This window comes from Colletes gigas, unplaced genomic scaffold (genome assembly GCF_013123115.1).
Source record: "Colletes gigas isolate AHSC1104 unplaced genomic scaffold, ASM1312311v1 Colletes_gigas_Sc00008, whole genome shotgun sequence".
NCBI lineage: Eukaryota > Metazoa > Arthropoda > Insecta > Hymenoptera > Colletidae > Colletes > Colletes gigas.
The window spans coordinates 5,774,011-5,793,973 of record NW_025106637.1 but is presented as its reverse complement, the minus strand read 5'-3'; the positions used below and the strand labels follow the sequence as shown (position 1 = coordinate 5,793,973).

Genomic DNA, 19,963 nt, shown 5'->3' with positions numbered 1-19,963 from the left:
CAAATAGTACGCATATTTATATGAACTTTCATGATTGTTTTTTGTATCCTCGATCCGCCACCAGAAGTAGGCCTCGCGCGTACGGTAAACCCTGGATAAAAAGAATTATTGGGCGATGAAAATTACACGGCACGCCGGGATTCGAACCTGTATGAAAAAAGAGGAGTCTTGACGAGTAAACGCCTATCGCGATTACGGTACGAACTTATCTAACGACAGTTATTAACTAACTTTATTAAAAAAAAATATAAAAAGCCTTTATCGTTATAATAAGCGTTAAAAAAGAATACGCGTATTAAAACTTTCGAATTAGAGCTGTTTCCTGCAATTAGATCTCAATTTAGATTTGGAACGGAATCTACGGTCGTTTCTCCTATGGATTCCTCGATTGTTAATATCGACCAGTCAGAGTCTCGAAGAAATTTGTGTCCTGTGCTTCCTGTATAACGGGAATCTTTTTCATATGTCTTCGAAGAAACTCCCTCCTCTTTGTCCGTCGGCCGAAACATCGAATCCTCCCATAATCTGGTGTAAATCCATTCGATATAGGAAGACAGTCGACAGACCCTTTCGAAATTCGACGAAAAATCTCCCGAACCCTCGTCATTCAATTTTATTCGTAGACAAGGACGTGGATCATCGACAAAGGGGGGATTTGAAATTCTCGGGGACTCGCGGGATTAAAAGTAAGGAGCTTAAACTGCACAATTTATGAATGTAACCGAATAACGCTAAAGTATCGAGATCAGCCAACAGGAAAAATATGAAAATACGCGGACGTCAAAGAGTAACCGCTTGTCCATGGTCAGGGACGAACAAAATGCTACATGAAGAATAATATCGAGATGGATGTTTTTTTAGAAGTAATTTATTTCTATTTTATGGACTATGTACAAGCTTCGGAGCTATTATTTACAAATAAATACAGAGGTTTGGCGCCGCGATCGGCGTCATTTTTCTGTCTCGACGATAGGAACTCTTTTACAGTCTGTTCGTTGCGCGTTGAGCAAGAAGTTATTTAGTACTCTTACTACGTACAAAAATATCGTCGAAGATTTTATACATTTCCTGCATCCGAGAGCGACAAGCTTATACAGTGTGTCCGGGCACCCTTGGAAAAAATTATAATGGACGATTCTAGAGGTCAAAATAGAACGAAAATCAAGAATAACAATTTCTTGATTGAGGCTTCGTTAAAAAGTTATAGAAACATTTCCGACCACACAGTATATTTTCGGTAAAGAATTTTTTTCTCGAAAGTACGTAGGATTTCGGGGGTATGTGTATTCACCAAAAATGATTGTAACTGACCCCCGCAACTGAAAATAATTTTTAACTAAGGCTCAATCAACAAATTGATATTCTTGATTTTCGTCTTACTTTGACCTCTAAAATCTCCCATTAAAATTGTTCACAGGGGTGGCCGAACACCCTGTATGTAGTATAATCTCCTGCGAAGTATTTTGTACGTTTGTTGGATTGGGCGTTGCTCCCGTCTCCGCTTTCTTGGTTCGGAAAGGTGCCGTTTATACTTTTTCTATAATTAACTTACGGGATCGCAGGCGAAACGACGCCTGCGACCTTTAAAAACTACTTTGCATCGTACGCACATCAATATCCGTTTTCGCGGATCGTTCGATCCGCCTTATACCTACGCGAAGAATGACATTTACACTTTGATGGAGTCGAATCAATTCAAAGAACCGCTTGTGTCCTCCTTGAAATGACAGATTCGACTGTTTGTACGCTGCTGGCAGCGGTCCAGCGACAATAATCCTCTCCCCTCGTTTCTTTAGTCCGCCAGATTCGCTGTAGAGCAAAACGTATCCCTGAGTTTGCCATCGTCCTCGACGATGCTTCGTTCATGTTCCTCTGTCTCTCAAACTTCCTCCACCTCGAAGCTCTTGCTCTTTTTGCACACTTTGATCATACTGACGACGACCACTAAGATCGCCGCGGACACGTAGGCAGCGACGATGTCCCAAGGGTAGAGGTCCTGAAACGTCGACTCTATCCTTTCAGCCTGAACGGAATTGGACCTCGTGTCCACTTCGATGGGAAAGCTGCCTGGCCCGTCGTTCGAGGCGATCCTGACAAGGTATTTGGTGCCAGGGGTCAGAGAAATCTGCGCAGTATTCGAGTCCGCCACTTGGTTTCCCATAAGGCCCCCTGTCTCGGGCTCCCAGGACACCACGTACGACTCCTTGTTACCCGATTGGTCCTTGTCCATCCTGTCGTTGTAGGCGCTGCTGGTGGAGGGTGTGTTGTCGGCTTCCAACGACTCGTCGGCGCGGTCGTCCTTCCTTCTGAAGAAGAACCTTCGGAATATCTCGTCGGAGATCTGAGAGTCCTCCTGGCTTCGCCATTCCGCTAGTACTTTTTCTCCGTATTTTTCCAGGAAAAACTGTCTAACCCGATTGTTGAACCGAACCTGCTGCAAAGCTCTCTGTTTCTGTAACTGAGTCTGGACGTCTTTCCAGGAGATGGTCGCCTCGTACAGAGGACCTTCCTTCAAGGACTCCAGCGTCGGAACCCACTCTTGCCAACTGTAGTGCTTGACCCCGTCCTCCATCGCGACGATTATCCAGGTGTCCGGCTTAAGGCTCGGTGTCCGTTCACCAGGATAGTATCCGTTCACTCGCCATTGCTTGTACAGTTTGCGCATCACTACCGACACGTCGAATTTGTCCAAGTTGATGGGCGCCTTCTTTGGTGCTGGCAACATCGACGGGAGGTACTTTTCCTCCACCCTCGTTTTCCGGAAAGTGCAGGCTGTTTGGCACGCTGGACACTGAAAACAATAGAGAAATCAGTACACCGATTTTCGGAAAAAAGTCTTCGTAGTCGACTTGATAAAATATCGAACGATACAAATTGAATAATTCCGATTAGATCATTCGGTGGACTTTTTATTATTGCGATTTCGCTTTCATCCTGGCCCGAAAACCTTGGTCGCGGGTTATCTTTCCTCGATATCTGCTCTCCGAGGGTACATTAGAGTCGTAGGATAATTAACGATCTCTCTAAAAGAGACGTTCCGTTATCTAACAAAAATCGTCGCTCGAGTAGACCTGGAAAGACCGTTTCATCGTGCTTCGACCCGAACATTCGTCGTAACGTGGTAGCCCAGACGGGTCCCCAAATATTTGAAGAAGATTCCTATCGCCTACATAGGGTCGATACATCGAGAGTTTAAACGTGAACGATCCACGAGCAAAGCGAGTCGACCTTCCGTGAAAACCGACAGGTAGCCGTTCCCGAGGATTTTTCTCTATCCCCGAGCCTCTTCGTCGGAATTCCCTTCGACGCGAGACCTTTCTTCTGGTCTCGGTGTCATAGGGCTGTGTTCACCGATTACCTCTTCTCGTTTTCATCCCTTACGGCTTTGAAACGTCCAAAGTTAAGGGATTTTTCTCGCGCTTGATCGATTCGAAGTTTCTGTCGGCCCTTTACGCCAGCGAATCGAACACGGGGAAGGTTAACTCGGTTTACCTGAACCGAGAAGGGCCCCTGGGACATCCGAGAGGATTCGGTTACGTTCGAGTCCCGAGACGGGGATTGCAGGTGCACGTTCTTAGAAATATCGCGAGTACCACGAGATTCGTGTTTCGAGCCTGACAAAATTAGCGAAGGGTTGATCTTCCTCTTATCGTGATTTTCTTAAAAATTCGAATCTCGTTCCCCGTGTTCTCATTTCCGTGACAAGCCCCAAGGTTCGTGGAGTCCCCCCTCCCACGAGCTCCCCTAATCCGAAAGCCTGGTTCGTTCGTAAATTTACTTACATGTAGATACTGGTCGCCCTCGCAAATGGTTCTCGTCTTCTCCCACCGGTTCTCGAGGGCCTCGCAGTACTGCCAGCACTGTAACACAGAAGGAGAAAAAAACACATGAAAGAACCGAGAGAGCGTGGCAGCGAGGGAGGTGGAGGGGTGGGTTTCAGCGTTGAACAAAAAGCCCTTGCACGCACGGGACGCGCGAGTAAAAAGGACGATGGTGCACGGCGGTGCCGGGGGATGAAGAGGGACGCCGCGGCCGAGGACCGTGGAACGCGAAGAAGGAAAGGGAGAATAAGAACCATCGGCCTGGACCGTTGAATCGAGCGATTTAAGCGGCTGTAGGGCGAAGGGGAGAGGACCGAGGGACCGAGAGGGCGAAGAGCAGAAAGAAGAGAAAAAAAGAGGAACCGACAACGGTGAAAGAGCGAGAAAAGAGAAGATTGGGGTGGTCGGAGGGGCCGAATTAGCTCCAACCTGTTTCAGGCATAACAGGCACCGTCGTTGTTGTCTTCATATTTATTGGGGTACCGTCCCTCGTGGAGCCCTGTTTCTAGATTCTTTTTTCTTCTCTTCTCTCCGAGAGAGAGAGACCCCTTCTTTCCCTCCGTTCCCGATTATCCTTCATCGCGGTGTGTTCCTTCTAAGTCCGGCTGCTTCGTAGAAACGCCGTGGGTCCCCTCTCTTTCCGCGCTAATGACGCCCTCGAAAAAAGCAACATCAGCGTCTAACAGCTTCGCGATAATTCCCCGGCTCTGGGTTCCCTTTTTCCGACGGTTTTTACGCCCGCTGCGCTGGTACAAATGGCCAGAGAAAGGGGGTAGCGTCTCTTCTTTTTCGTGTAAAATCTAGAGTAGCATGATGCGCTCTCTGTACGTCAAAAGTAACTTTGTGTAAAACATTTCTGAACGGTCTCCCGACGAGACTCGAATCGTTAGACTTTTATTCTCGGCGGATATTTAAAATCTTTTGTGAACCTTATCGAAGATCGTCTAACGAGATCGTATAATGAGACGGAACGTCGCGTTAGATTCTCCAACGACCAATGCTCGAATCGCTAGGATAAGATAAAAGCCATTAAGTTTTATTCGCGTTTCGTTTCTTTGGATACTCCGTAGTCTGACAATTAACAGCTGCAGGGCGATGTCGGCCTGGAGTACGGGCCTCTGCGTGTTCCTTTATCCCGTTTATTTCACTTTACGACAGCTCGGTCATTGATTTCCCGAACGAGGGGACGCCGTCTTTACGACCCTCCGCCGATCGTAACTCGATAACGGCACGATCATCGTCGCACTCGATGAAATTTGATGGAGCGATCAACGTCGACGACATTTGCGCCACCCGTTGCCTACCGATCGAGTCTCGGGGGCCGCCGATCACGATCATCCGTAACGATTACGATATAATACGCGACGAACGTTCCCTTCTGCAGTGATTTCGCGATTAATATCGAAAATATCGTACCAACGAGTGCATAGAAAATTAAAATTTAAATCAAGCAGTTCTTGAAAAATGCGTTAACGATTCGTGTAAATTGGCCACGGGGCGGACGGAAGACCATCGTAACACTTTTTAGTGTCTCTAAAAAGGCACTGATTTATATTTACGTGGGTACATCTTAATAATTTTGGCGAAATTTATCGTTTACGAACCGCGCGTACAGTCTCGCGAGAAAATACGTGGCTTTGAAGTAGCAAAAGATTCCTAATCCCATGCAGTTCTCATAGACTCTTCAATTTAGATCTCCCCCGCGTCGATCGTCTCACGTTCCCGACCTATTCATAGCCGATTGTTCGAAGTATAATGAAACAATTACGCTCACGAAAAGGGGCGGTTCAAATCGAGCGCGAGGATTCCCCATCGAGGAATAATCGTCATTATCCAGGCGTAACTCCGACGTTCTCTCCGAGGGGGTTCTTCGCACGACCTTCGTTAAGCCACCTCCGCGCGTCCGCCTCCTCGGAGAATCGTTATTCTAATGTGTCCTGGGGAAACGGTTCTCGAGGACTCTTCTTTCCCGTGCATAAATTTGAATGGATCACCGTGTCCCTTCCCTCGTGATCTTCTCGATTCAGCCTCGATAATAATCCTCGCCGTGTGTGCGCCGTGTGTATTCACACGCATCTATTCTTCCTCTCTACCTTTTCAGTATCGTATTTTTATACACAGTCTGTAATCGAGAGTTATCAAAAATTCCATTAACAAGGGGGTAAGAATATCGTTTAAAACTTCTTCTCGATGTTCAGCCAACTCTTGCGTACTGTTTTTATTCCGCGGTTTAGAAAGTAGTTTTCTGTTATTCTTAAAGGGGGCCCCGGGTTCAGATTATTCTGGAGCGATCGAAATAGATGGAAATTAGATGGGTCTAGAGCCGAGGAGTAAGATGGATGTGGAAGGACCTCCCGACAAAATTCTCTGTCCAGCCATTTTTATCGCGGAGTGCCATAAATTTGGCAAGCCCTTAGTTTTAAATTCAGAGGAACGAAATTAAGAGGGCAGTCGTTTTTTCTAGTAGAAGGTAGTCGTGTTTAGAGAACTCGTCAGATGTTTTGCACGTATTTAACGATCAATTGCTTCTACGGAACCTGCTCTTAGAGGATTTTGCTCTTAAACCGTGCGAGGAACAAACCTAACTCACGCGCACTAGCGTTCCCCGTGGGTGTGTACGTCAAGATGGCATCGATTTCCCCGAAATTAATGGACACCCCCTGTACACCAAATGAGCAACGCCCTGCTTGCACGCACACACGCCAAAGCCGCATTGTGCGTGAGTTAATCGCGATTCCCATCTGTCCATCTGCGTCTGTCCGGGAGGGGTGGTCGGGGCACGTTGGGGAGGGCGCGGGGACCACCATGATTTTCCACGGCGCCCCATAAAACCGACAAAAGAGATTTATCGTCGACGGAGACGCTGGAACGGCCCTATCAGATTTCCAGACGATCGAGCCTCGACGCCTACGCGATTCCGTCGACGACATTTTTCCGCGGCGTATTTTCGAAACCATGGAGATCGTTTGTCGTTCGCTCGGGACGCTGAAACGGAGACGACGAGTCGGGACTGTTGATTTTTCGGCGCAATTGGCCCGCGGGACGCGTCGAACGGTTCAGGGACCGGAGACCCCGGGTGACCGGGAAAAGAGGGTCACGTTATAGTTAGAAACGTCGTGTCGAGTGCACGCGGTGCTCCGAAAATTCGTGACGGGTTGCAGCCGTTTCTCGTTCCGAGCGGGGGAGGAAACGACGGAGGGAAATTCGTGGCCACGCGTGCAAGATGCGCTACGAGGACAGAAACGAGCGAAATTTTTATCTAAACACGGATTCCGAACTATTTATGTGTCGCTAGTCAACCCTCTCGTGCATATGGTTCTCGTACGAAAGGCCATATTTCTTTACAATAAATTCCTGTACCGTAATTTTAGTCGTTGTCTATTATTCGCGTAAGATTTTGTGGGAGAGAAAAGTGTTAGCGTTGATATCAGGAAAAGAATTATTTTTCGAGGATCAGTATAAGAAATAGTCCCAAAGATAGTGCAGGTTGGTCGAGCTTCAAGCAAAGACACGTGAACGTTGGTGATTGCAACAATAGAAATTATAGCGTTCCATCATAGATCCACTAGAGGACTCACAAAGTAAGACGCATGTAGTTAATTCTACTGCGGACGAGATAGTAGGTCAGACTCGTCGGTGATAATGATCAACCATCCGAAATTCTAATTAAAGTACGAAGTCCTCTAGACAATCCAAGACGATACTCCTTTGTTCGGGTTACTCAAATCAATTCAGTTTCGTGCAATATTATTTTTATTTCTATTAAAAAAAATGTTTCGATGTCTCATGCAGGAATATCAGTGAAACGCAGGGTGTAATTACCATGCTGCAAGTGGTTTGCTGGTGTCCTGTGTACCAATCGCAAATCCCATCGGCGGTATGCTTTTTGAGGCATTGCGATCTGCACTGCGCGATCCTGATGATCGGTCCAAGATCGAAACTCGTGACCGATGCGAGACACCAGCCGAAAATCAGCAACCACGAAATTTCCATCGTCGAACGGAATCACACTTTTCTTTCTCGGACGAGTAAGCGTAATCGAACACACACTTGATCACACTTGTTCAGAGTTTATCGTGTATCGTATGACGGAACACTCGAGTCTGTGTAAACGTTAGAAGCATGGAAAAATACGCGTTCCCGGTTAGAATCACGCGTTTGCGGGCGAAACGTGCGCGTGGAGGGCGACGAGCAGAGATGTAGGTTCGGTTACCTCCGAAATTTCGAGCCGACTGCGACCCTTCGGAGGTGGGTACCTTCCTTATGTAGCCACGCGCCCCCACCATTGAATTTCAGCTCGCCCATACCCCCTAAAGGCAGCGTATATAGCATCCCTTGTAATTATCCGTGGGCTGGAACCGTCCCTCGGCATATGGTCGACCACGCTGCATCACCGTCCTTCTGCCCGAATTATTTCTCTGACGGAGAAGTAGGCCAGACTGCGGAAAGAGTTGGGGGATTTTTCGTTTCATCGAAACGATTGCTCGGGCGAACCGATTTGGCCCTTTTTGTGGGATTTACTTTTATCGTCGAGCAATTCGTGGTGGGATTAGTCGCAAAATTGATGTAGTGCCCGATAGAGCCAGTCAAATACACTGTCGCCTGTGAATCATCGGATGCTGGATCGGGCGGATCAGGGAAATTGTAATTTAAGGTATTCATAAAATTTTCATACGCCATTTTATCACCTTGTTCTGTTCAATTAATTTCTTTCTGTGCACATTTCCGTATTGTGTGTAACTTTATTGATTATATGCAATTTTCGTCATAGTTAGAAATTATATGGACTTGCAATAGGATACTACACAGATAAAATGAATAATTTATGGAATTGAACCTGAAGACACATCTTCAAGAATGTCCGAAGGTTCTTAATCGATAAAGAAAAGTAGAAAAGAGGGGGAAATTCGGTGGAAGCATCTAATTTTTCTGTAATAATGTTCCAAAATCGATAGCGTCGGCCCTCCAGTGCAAACCTAGCGTTTAACGTTGGTCGTAATTTCCTTGGTATGCTCTGCGTACAATCTGTCGTCGCGAATATTATCTCGGTAGAGAACCACCCTCGCATTACAACCGCGTAGTGTTTCACTATAATTATCCACGTGCCGTATGGTCCCCGGCATATGGTCCAGAACGCCATCTTACTACAGTGTAACCACCTTTCCAAGCGCGAGGGGAGAAAACGTAAAAGAGGAGGAAGATTGCTCCCAAATTGACTGCTCGCGGGACAAATTAAATTTCGTCTCCGTTCGATCGTGAAATCGCGTCGCTTTGTGACGCTCCGATGGACGCGTCTCCTTCCCGTGGTCTCCTAAAGATGCAACATCAAAACGACGTCGGTGTTCCCTTTTGAACTCCCTAATACGCCGAACGAAATCGTTAGAATGCAATTTAGCCACGAAAAAGCTTCGATCACGCTCTTCTTTGTGGCCCGAAATTGGGTTTTTTCGTGTTAAACGTTTAATTTCTGGTGAGCAAAGGAAGCGAACGGACTTCCGCAATCGACTCGTTGTTGCGTATGAAATTTTATACAGGCAAACGTTGTTCAAGGAAGCCCCGGTTCTTCCGTAAAGATTGCTATTAGAATACGCTTCGGGCCATCGATAATCCTCGAGAGAGAACCTTCGAAGGACCGGCTGGAAGGAAGTGGATAATCAGCCGTCGCAACAACGAGAAAAAGATCGGCCGGCCTCTCGACGAAAATCCTCTGGGTGTTCCGGGAAAATTTGGCCGCAATTAGCCTGGCGTCCGCCCCCTAGTCGCGGAGAAAGAAGGGCGGAAGATCGAGGAAGCGCGGCCAGACGGAATAGGATCCAGGCGAATCGGTGTCGGATGATCGCGATCCGAGGGATACGCATTATCAAAGGTCTCGCAGCACGATCCAATATGGTTTTCATCCGGCAGGTACACGATATCGCCCCACCCACCACCTTCATCGACCGGGCGAGAAATAAAAGCAGCGAGAGCGGAACGCGAAGGAAGAGGCGGAGAACACGGGGGTTTCGACCGATAAAGAACAGAAAGAGGGATGGAGACGCAAAAGGTAGAAGAAAAGGAGGTGGAACGTATTCACCGGAAGTCGTACGCGGTCCCTGGGTGCCCGCGCGCGCGATACACACGTCACAATGCACAGGATGTGTACAAATAAGGGTATTTGTCTCGCAGGCCGATTGTGGGGTGAAATATACGGTGACGTTAAACGGGCCAAGTTGCATCCCTCGGTCGGTTCGAAGCGCGGGCTCGCTTGTGAAACGCGCTGATCCACGTTGCTCCGCTCGTTTGTGCCCGATGGCAATAGAAAAAGGCCCACGAATAGAGGAGGGCCATTCATCTAGGTAGCGTTTAGGGGTGGCGCTCCCGAGCGACGGGAACGTTCCTTCAATGGAGAGTGACATTTTATTGTGCCCGGGGTTTTTCTCACACCTGGACCGAGGCGATCTCTCGGATCGACGCGCGACCGGTCGCGATGATTTTACCATTCCACCAACGGCTACCAGGACCGATCGTGAAATTGCTTTTAATGGGATGCCGGTCGCTTTCTTTGACACCGTCTCGGTCGCTTGGAAAAACGGTTTCGACGAATAGGGTGACCAGGGCGACGATGGCCAAAATTTCATTCGAATTCCAGCTTTTATCTCACCGACGATTATTTCCTTGAACGATATTTCCCTTGAAATTAAAAAGCACCAGGCCAATTGATACGTGAGATCAACACAAAATTTAATCTCATCGAATTGACACAGACCGGTTGTCCTTACCCTCTTCGTGGCGTTAGAATCAAATATTTATCCTCGATTACTGCTGTGGATACGGAGCGACGCCGCGTCATCCGTGGTAAATATATCCAGCACGCGTCGCATGTGATTCCAGAAACTCATTTAAAGCTTTCACACCGCAACGGATCGGGGGGAGAATCCCGAGGGAATCCCGTTTTTGTATTCCCGTCCGTACAGAAAATTCGGTACACGTTTCGCACACGACGGAATCGATCTTCTCGTCGGCTCGGGGGTGTTATTGTGTCGCGTAATGGAAACGTCAAAAGTTTATGGGTCGCGTCGTCTCGATAAGATCGCGAAAAATGACTCGACACACCCATCGTGCGCCATGAATTCGGTATTCCGGGCGACACGGTCGTTAATACAGTTCAGTTTCTGTTATCCGGATTCCCTTCGTTCGCCATTTACCGTCTGAACACTCTATTACATTAGGACTTTGGTTATCGGAAATAGTAGGGTGACAATACATTTTCGATACGTCGAGGATCCTCGTTTTTCCCGATATCGCAGTTCTTAGTATGAAGTATGTTTATTCAGAAGTACCTTATACCTTCTCACCAACGACGTTTCATAGATCTTTTCTGTTCTGCGAAAATATTGCAGACAATTGCTCCAACTTTCAATAGCCAATGGAGTTTTCTGAAAGTTTCTCTTCGATGCATTCTCAATAAGCAAACCATTTTTCGTCGCATTACACCGCCAGTAACACATTTTCCGAGATTTTCGCGCTAACGGGGCATTATTGTCCGTGTTTGCTCGTAGGTGGTCCCGACGCTGAAGCTGTCCAGCCCCTGGAACGAAATCCCAACGGAGATTTTTCTCCGCGCCATAGGTGCGAGGTGTTTTCGTAGGATCCGTAATCCGTGACCGTTTCTTCCAACATTCCTCTCCTTCATGGCGGCCCTCGGCCGACCTTCTTTTCCCTACGAACCGACTATCGCCTCTTCACATCTCGGGCACGATTCGTTCGTGTATTCCCGCGGTCGCGTTGCCCCGTGTGCATTGTTTATCGACCATAATCCCCGACTCGAAGGATTACGCGAGTCTCGATTTTCCGTCAGATTGCGTCTTCGTCCGGGTCGAACACGACCGACGACGTTTCATCCCCGTAAGGTGAGAGGAGAATTCGAATCGGAACACGGCCGGCCTTAGATCTTATCCACCTTGCTCTGTCGTCGAGTTTCGTGAAAAGCCGGCTTTTTGTTCGACGAGACGATACGCGGATGATAGTTGGAAACCGCGGTGAATAATAGTTACGTGTCCGCTGGTTACGTTAATTCTGATCTTAGATTCCTTTTTTAGGTTCTTCGTCCTTTGACCAGGTACAAAAGCTTCTTCTAAGATTCTTTTTCTATCCGCAATAGGAACAAAGTTATAGTTCGATTAAATTACTTGAAAATTTCGATTTCCATTCCCTCCGTTCATAGTATCGGCGTTGAAAAATGGGACGCATCGAAAGCTTAATTCTCCAAACAGTTTTAAGCGTGCACGTCGCTCAAAGTTTACAGTGGTATCTCGAGGTGTGAACGGAGCTCGACAAGGATAAAGAGCGTGGCGAGTAACAAAAGAAGTTTGCCGATCGGATTGTCAAACGTCGGGGCGCGCAACGCTGGACCCGGAGCTTATCTGTCCTGGAAAAACATTGAGCTTCGCTTCCCTCTGCTTGCACGCTCTTAATCCCCGCGTATGACCGACGGACCATTCTCCTCAAATATTATTCCAACGTATTTCTACCCTACGTTCTCCTCTGACTAGGTCCCACAGCGTTTCGAGGTAATTATGTGGGCTTGTTTATTGGCATCTTTCCAATAATAATTCTGTTATTAATCTCTAGTAAAACTAGAAGAATAAAAATGTCATGCGTGTATAGATCACGGGATGCAATTCTTCCAGCCGTTCACCTGAAATCGAGAACGACAAGGTTCGCCTAGTTTCTATCGTACCGCGAAATTGGCCCGAATTAGCCTGAAAGGGCACCTCACACCTTTCCATCGCGTCTCACGATCCCCAGAAATCATTCTGCCGGCAAACGCACGCGACAAAGCAGAAAATTTCGGCCGTCTCGGTCGTTCTGGTTTCGACGAGCGTCGGCGGGGTCTCTCGTAGACGCTTTGAAAAGCCAGTTTTCGCGTCAAATGCGCTGGCGACAAATTTTCATTGTCACCGGGGAGCATTAGTCCGTAGCTCGGCCGTTGCACAGCCTGCCGGGCAGAATAAAAAGAAGAGGAACGAAGAAGAGATTCCTTCGAACGAGTCCCCCGGGAGGACAGGTGGTAACCAGAGGATCCCCGAATCGCTATTGAGCACTTAGCCTTCTACCTTACCTCTCCAGAGGCTAGGTATCCGCCAATATGTTACCCTGACAAATTCTCGAAACCGAAATTTATAACCCCCGACTGCCGGTGCGTCGTATCTGACCGCTGGGACCCTGTTGGCTTTATGGCCCCGCGCTCAGGACGCAGTCTTCGGAGACAAAGTCATTTTTTTCTGATGCCTGTCTCCCGTCTTATTCCCGCATTTTGATCGCGTAATCAAATATTGCGCCCTCGAAGCCACGGTCAATTTATGGTTATCGAATCCCCCTTATCGCCAGTCCTCGACTTCGGAGTCGCCATTACGCTCGTAGAACCTAACCCTTAGTTTCAGGATAGCAAGAATTATTTCACGTTAAAGTACTTTGACCAGAACGGCGTGCTGGGAGTTAGAAGTGCTTCGTTCGTCAAAGAGCGGAACAAAAACGTCCGCGCGTCGATAACGTCGCGGCGTTTAAAAAATCAACGGGTCCGCATAAATTCTTCACGCGTCCCTTCTGTCAAATTAACGACATCACCCTTCCAGTAACTTTCGAAAGGCAGCCACTGAAAAGCTCGTTCACGCTATCCGAGCAATTAAGGGGTCAGAAAAGCCCTCGACCGACGCGGTCGAAGAGTTTTTTTTTCGCCTCGCGTCGTTCGTAAATCACGCGAAAGCCGACGTTGTCGCTCGGTTTTACGACGGTATCTCGGAATACGGAATTTTTCGGGGGTTGCTTTAAAAGCGACGGAACCGCGAGAACGGCGCCAGCGATACTCGCGGTGACCCGGTCGCCTCCTTGTAAATCAAAAGGGCTTTTCGAAACGATCTTGGGATTTCGCGTCTTTGTCCCCCGGCCAGAACCAGCATGGCGGCCGTAGGGTTCCGTCAGGGTTTTCCTCGTCAACGCAACGGTAGCGATCGTCTAATTTACTGCGGCTGACTTTCGGTCACGGTGAAAACTGCGGTCCGACCGCCAGCTTTTTGCAGTCTCACCCTTGGAGAGAGATCTTTGTTACGACCCCGGAGATCTTACAGACTTTCCTGCAGTTTCTCTTTTCCACGGGCCTGTAGGAAATTATGGAACGACTAAACGCAAGCGTTGAATGTCATCTGTCACGTTTGGAAAGTTGGAATTAAATCCTACGCCGGGGGATTAATATTTATCGAAAGAAGTTCGTGATTTTTTTCGTTGGTCTATTATAGAGCCGCGTAGTTTACGTGGAAAAGGGTCTCGCGTTGGACCAAGGGTTAAGAAGACATTTTGTCGGAGTGTAGTCGGGGAACCCGTTGATTACAGGGAGAAAAAAGAAGATGACCGTCGCTTAATACGGCGACCCGTCGATCCGGGCAATCAGGACGGTGATCCCTAGCCGGCGCCGTTTTTGCAGCTTTTGCGTGCTTTTTACGAGCTGCCTTAGCGAAACTCTCCTTTCGGCGGCAATTACCGACCACGGCGAACACACGCTTGCGGTTGTTCCGCAGCGACGCGAGCGAAACGACGGCCGCACCGAAGCCCATTGAAAGCCGAACGAACCGAACACGCGTGCAACCACGTGCATAAGAGATTATCGGACGATATTCTTCCTCCGTTCGGCCATTGTGTCCGAGGCAAAAAATGACCGCGGGAGCACGAGGTGCACCGGCTACGTGGCAAAAAAGAATTAATGTCGGCCGAGGAACGAAAGGGGTTGGAGTTTGCGTACCATTTGCGTCGCGGTGCGTGTTCTACCAGCGCATTTTTCTAGAAAATTACCAGACCGCAGACATAGGGAACTCTCCCTCTTTTATTTAAGCACAATTAAACTTTCTCTATGAATTTTGATATAACAAAGTTTCTTATCCAGAAGATCTTTGGTGTTGGAAAATGATTGGAACGTAAGAAGTCAATTTGCTCACCTATGTTGCAAAAGACTGCCCACGTATCCTTTCAGTCACCGCCCCTGCAATTTCGGGCCAATTTTGCGCAAAAATCACGCGTTTGGGTCGCGACCTTGCAAGATCTACAGAGGCCTTCGTGGAAACTTGCTTCTTTGCAGACTTATTACTGGAAATTGTTGTTAATCGACTCGACGTTGTTAATCGATTCGAACATTATCAACGCACAGACAAAGAAATTTATCTGTCTTGGAGGTCCTGATGCCTGGATTGGCCTTCGGGATAAAATAAGTTTGACGTCGGGGATAGCGTCTGGAGCGCGTCTGGGTCGCAGGGAATTAATTTGAACCGAGATCGTCGATCACGAGCATCGCGAGGAATCCATTGCCAGCAACGAATGACGATCCTAAGAATTCCTAGGGCTCGTCGGGCAAAGGATCGCGATGGTACGAGCCGCATTAAGGATACGGTGCTTAAAGCGGCGAAAATTGGCTCTGCCTGGTCGCGATCATTATGCTCTGTCTTACAACATTCATAATTCGTAAATAACAGCGTTGGGAGAGAGCTCTGTGGGGGCGCCATGGCTCCGCGGGCGTTTAGCATATTTTATATAGACGAGGATCGAAAGTCAGGGGACGAAAGAGGATACAAAGAGCCCTAAATAGACCAGAAGATCGAAGACAGCTGCAGGAATCGAGATTCGATCGAGCATCTTATCCCTTTGCATTCTTAATATCTATTCCCTTAATGGTCCTGTTTGTACGAAATAACAAATGATGGACTACTCGACGGATGTACAAATGAAATAAAAAAATCTGTAGATTCGTTCAAGAGTATATGATGTATCGGTGATAAAGTCCGCGTAGCGTCAAACGTTGGAGCAAATAAGAACGGCGAAATAATAATTAACGTAATACTGAATTTCGATTACCGTAATAACGACACGTCTCGTTTCGGTAAAAAGATGCACGTCTACATCAAGGCTGCTCCGAGCAGACTGTCGCGAACGTTGGAGGGGGAAAAAGAAGAGCGCGTTTCGGGCTTGAAGGGTTAATTCGAAGGAGAACCGAGAAGTTGTTCGCCGGTGAGTGGCAGGGCGCGAGCATTGCATTGAAATTCAAATTAAAATTATGAAATTATCCGAGGAAAAGATGAGGCGGACGGAGCGACGGCCAATTTTCGGGCAATTTCGTGGTGGGCCCGAATGCCCCCGTCCCCTCCCGCCTTCCATTTTTCTGCCCGGGACTCGGATCCTGTAGAAAATAATGGGCATCGCCGTCGGCGACCATATGGTCGCGTGGTAGAATGGGCCCGACGAAAACGAAGAGGGGCCAGAACGGCGAAAATTCACGGCCACTTTGACCTACACCGACGCTTCTGCTCTCTTCCGGATGATAGATCGTCGCCGATAGATCCATGCTTCTTTTCAATCTATCCAGTTCGAGAAACGCGGACGAACTGCTCGGGGTGTCTCGTATTTGGCGTCTGGTCTTCTGGTTTTCGTCGATTCTTTGGTCAACGAGGAAATTCGAAACCGTGGAGCAGTGGTTCTTAGCCTCTGGGCCTTAAAGGGGCCGTACATATTTCGGGGTTCGCGAACTTGCACGTAGAAATTTTTAAAGTGAAATATTTCAGCTCTACGATAATTAGTCGAGTGTCGTAATCAGGTGCATTTACCTTATTGCTCTGAGAGCGTTTGCGTGTCGATTAATTGTTATTGTTGAGTCGTTCGTCTAGAATACGGTCCATCTCATTAGTCGATATCTCCGACAAAAGAGTCCGAGATAAGGAAATTGAACGTTTCGCGCAACCTCGTTAGCGTCGTCGAATAAAGGAAGAGAAGAATGTCAGAAAACGACCACGGGTTTCTCGTTTTCGTCTCAGGATCTGGACACGCGTTCGATCCGCGGTCTGTAATTAATAGTTGACGTGACCCGATACGATTATCCGGGTGTCTTGCCGATTGCTGGAACTGGAGCAAACCGGTCGTCGAATAACGTTCACGTTAAACAAACTATGCACACACATACGTATCCGACATAATCTATTCCGACAATTGTGAAACTTTGCTCGCAGTCTCCCCTCGAAGCTCCTGCTTCGCGTGATCGATTAGCTGCTCGAAGAGAGCTCGATCTACACTCCGAAACTATTACGAAGAATGATGGATGGTTTTTCAGGTATCCAACAATTTCACACGAAACGCCTCGTGCTCAGGGAAAATATTTCAACGCGTCGGTGAAGGGAGGGATTTTCAAACATATTTGAGAACAATGTTCGTTCGTGGTGTCCCGGTCCAGTGGTGGATCGGAACCAATTACGATTTTACCTTTGCTCCTAACGAGGAAGCACCTTTCTGCTTGAAAGTCGGTCGAGCCCATCGCTTCCTCGGGCCAAGCCTTCTTCGTCTCCACCTCCGCAACATTTTCGGCAGAAAGGACCGCGCCTCCGAAGGCGTATTTTTTCCCGAAGATAACTTTGGTCCCGCGTGCCATATGTCGACGATCTCGAAAAGCGTTTTCCGATTTCTTGCTCGCGGGACAGATGGCCACGCGCTCTCCTCGAGGACCTGGAAGTACTCCGCCGAATTTCCTGCAGCTGATGCTTCGAGGAACGAGCGATAGGAAAATTTATCGCCGCCACTTCGTCCCGGAGTGTCTGTCGGGGGGTCGAGAAAGAGGCTGCTTTCGTCGAAGTGGCGGCGTGCGACAATTTTTTCGGTTCCAAATAGCGATTATGGGCCGTTAAAAGAGACGTCAAAATTTTCGTTTTTATTCCCTCGGTACGGCGTCGAAATTCGGGCTTTTCTTCGGCCCTCGCGGGAGAATCTTTTTTTATTGCAAGCGTTTATGGGTATTTTAGGGTCCGCCGGGGCGCCAAAGTCGGCAAGCCGGAGGAAAGAAAACAAACGGTCTTCTCTGTAATGATTTTTCGGTTTCTTTTGTACGGCTTTTATACTCCCGGCAAACAATTCTGTGTTCTTACCGTCGTGAATAGGACCTGCCGGATTTGTCGGACATTTTCGGCAAAAATTGTAGACTCACGGTGTATTTAACGAATTAGGATCGTGAACGAACAACGGAGGAACGTTTTGGTCTCGGGCTTTTACTCTTGACGCTCAAAACGATAAATTTTTCTTTTTTTTTGCGGCAAGGAATGTTGTTCAATTTCCACGTAACTCTTTGTACGTTTGCTGGATGAATATTTAGTTACAACCGTATAATTTTGTTGAATAATTCTGCTGTTCGAATGCTTTTGTTGTCCACTGTGTACCGTTCTCGCCACAAAAAAGGAAAATAAATTGGCGGTTAATTAGCCAGTATACCAGCAATACCTTGTTACTTCGCACGGACTCGACCGAATCGTAAAATTCGCGGGAATCCATAAATTCCGCGAGACTGCAGCGACGAAACAGACCCCCGCTAACGAGACAACGTTTATTGTAAATCAAAAAGATAATTACGTTAAGAGTCGCTAAGCCGGCTCATTAGGTCGCAAAATAACATGTCGCGTCGTTTTTTACCCAACCCCTCCCCACCCTCTGTCTAAAAAAGATCCCCAAGGCTATCTACTCGAGAGACAGAGGAAAGGCCGGCATAGAAAACAATTTGGACGCTGGATTCGAGTTCGCCGCCTTAATTAGTTCCACCATGGAGATTACCAATCAACAATTTGGGAATTACGACACGCTGCGAATCCCAAATTGCCCCTCGATCTTCTCTGTTTAGAGGTAATTGGTTCCTTTCTCGTGAACTAGAATTAGCAAATGCCAATTACCACGATGATCCGTGTCTACATACTTTTGTGCTTCGATTTGCAACGTTAGCTCGAATTTACCCATTCTTAATGCTGCAAAGTGGTACCGCGAAGACGATCTAATAAATCATAAAGGACAAAAATTTCGATTAAAAGGGTTCTCCGAGCATGCAAGCAAAACAGCCGTTCGTGAGACAACGTAATAGCATAATAAAATAACTGACGCTCGACCGACCACGAAAAGTTCCCTAAAAAGCGTTCCACGAGACTCGTCCAAGATGAAAGCCAACGCAACCGTGAAGGGTGCACCCCTCCTTCTTTCTACCAAACACGATGCAATTTTGTGTGTGTGCAAGTCGAAGAAATTTTGTTCGCCCCTCGAATCGATCTTGGAACCACGAGACCAGAATGAAACTGTTAAATCTATTACGCGTTCGAAGCTCGATCGTGATCATGGGCCCGAGGAAAAAGGTACGCGATGAAAGGTGAAGGAAGAAAGGAGACTCGAGCGAGATAAAGATGGCGAAGAGACCGGGGATCGTAAGGAAGAAGGACGGGGGAACGTTTCGTAGGCTCGGTGGGCCAGGTCGCAGGTAGACAACGGACCCTCAAATCGCTCAAAAAAATGAGAGGCCACGCGGTATACTTCTGGGCCGACGTGTAACGTCCCCTTGGATTCAGATAACCATTCACGGTGTCCTGTTGGTCTATGGTCGGGTCCAGCAAGAAAAGGATTCGTGGATGGAAATCGCGATTACGACCGACCGATCCTGACGATTCCATTCTGTGACGATGTTGTAATATCAACGATCAGAAACAGACAAACTTTATTCGACGTGAAATATGATTTTCGTTTTATTCATATCAAAGTAGGAGATTAAACGTCGGTTTTCTTTTATTCGTTATTTTATACCTCGATAAAAGGAACTTATCCACTTTTAGTGGTTCTCAGAGAAACAGGGTTAAGGATTCGTTGGTACTTAAAAATTGTATAAATAATCTTGTGAATTATATTCTCATCTCGCGTATTTGATATAACTGTACTTTAAGTACTCTACATATTTAATTGGTAATACAAGTCAGATTTACTCGGAAGATAGACGTGAAAGTCAAGTATAAAAGAGGACGTACCGAAGACAGTTCTTATCTTTCAAGCGATACGAGAAAATATAATTTTTCCAGATAATTCGCGACCAACCTAAAGCGGTCAAGTCAGACTCGCATTGTATTTACCTAGGACTTTCGGACGCGTCGTTTCAAATGCTTTTCAGATTTGTTATCCGTTGGCAAACATTTGATCCTGGCGATTATCCACAAAATCGTTCTTTACACCTCCCTGGGAAGACGGAACAATAATCCGAAAGAGGTAAACGAAGCGTGGACAGTGAATCACGGGCTCAGTCTGTTCGCAACGATGCGTTTGAGATAACGTTAATCCTGATT

General features: G+C 47.4%; 1 protein-coding gene across 1 annotated transcript; it reads right to left on the bottom strand.

Moving 5' to 3' along the window:
- Positions 1-1,879: 1,879 nt before the first annotated feature.
- Positions 1,880-7,814, bottom strand: LOC122396906. The gene is made up of 3 exons (XM_043395667.1): positions 7,644-7,814; positions 3,783-3,860; positions 1,880-2,791 (listed from the first exon to the last, which is right to left on the bottom strand). The coding sequence occupies exons 1-3, from the start codon at positions 7,812-7,814 to the stop codon at positions 1,880-1,882; spliced, it is 1,161 nt and encodes a 386-aa protein (XP_043251602.1).
- Between the last annotated feature and the right edge of the window lie 12,149 nt (positions 7,815-19,963).

Bases quoted from the DNA above. Each gene is read 5' to 3' on its own strand.
- LOC122396906 (XM_043395667.1), bottom strand. From the start codon at position 7,814: ATGGAAATTTCGTGGTTGCTGATTTTCGGCTGGTGTCTCGCATCGGTC. The intron at 3,861-7,643 runs GTAATTACACCC...TCTGTGTTACAG, and splicing joins AGCAAACCACTTGCAGCATG to TGCTGGCAGTACTGCGAGGC. The intron at 2,792-3,782 runs GTAAGTAAATTT...TATTGTTTTCAG, and splicing joins AGGGCGACCAGTATCTACAT to TGTCCAGCGTGCCAAACAGC.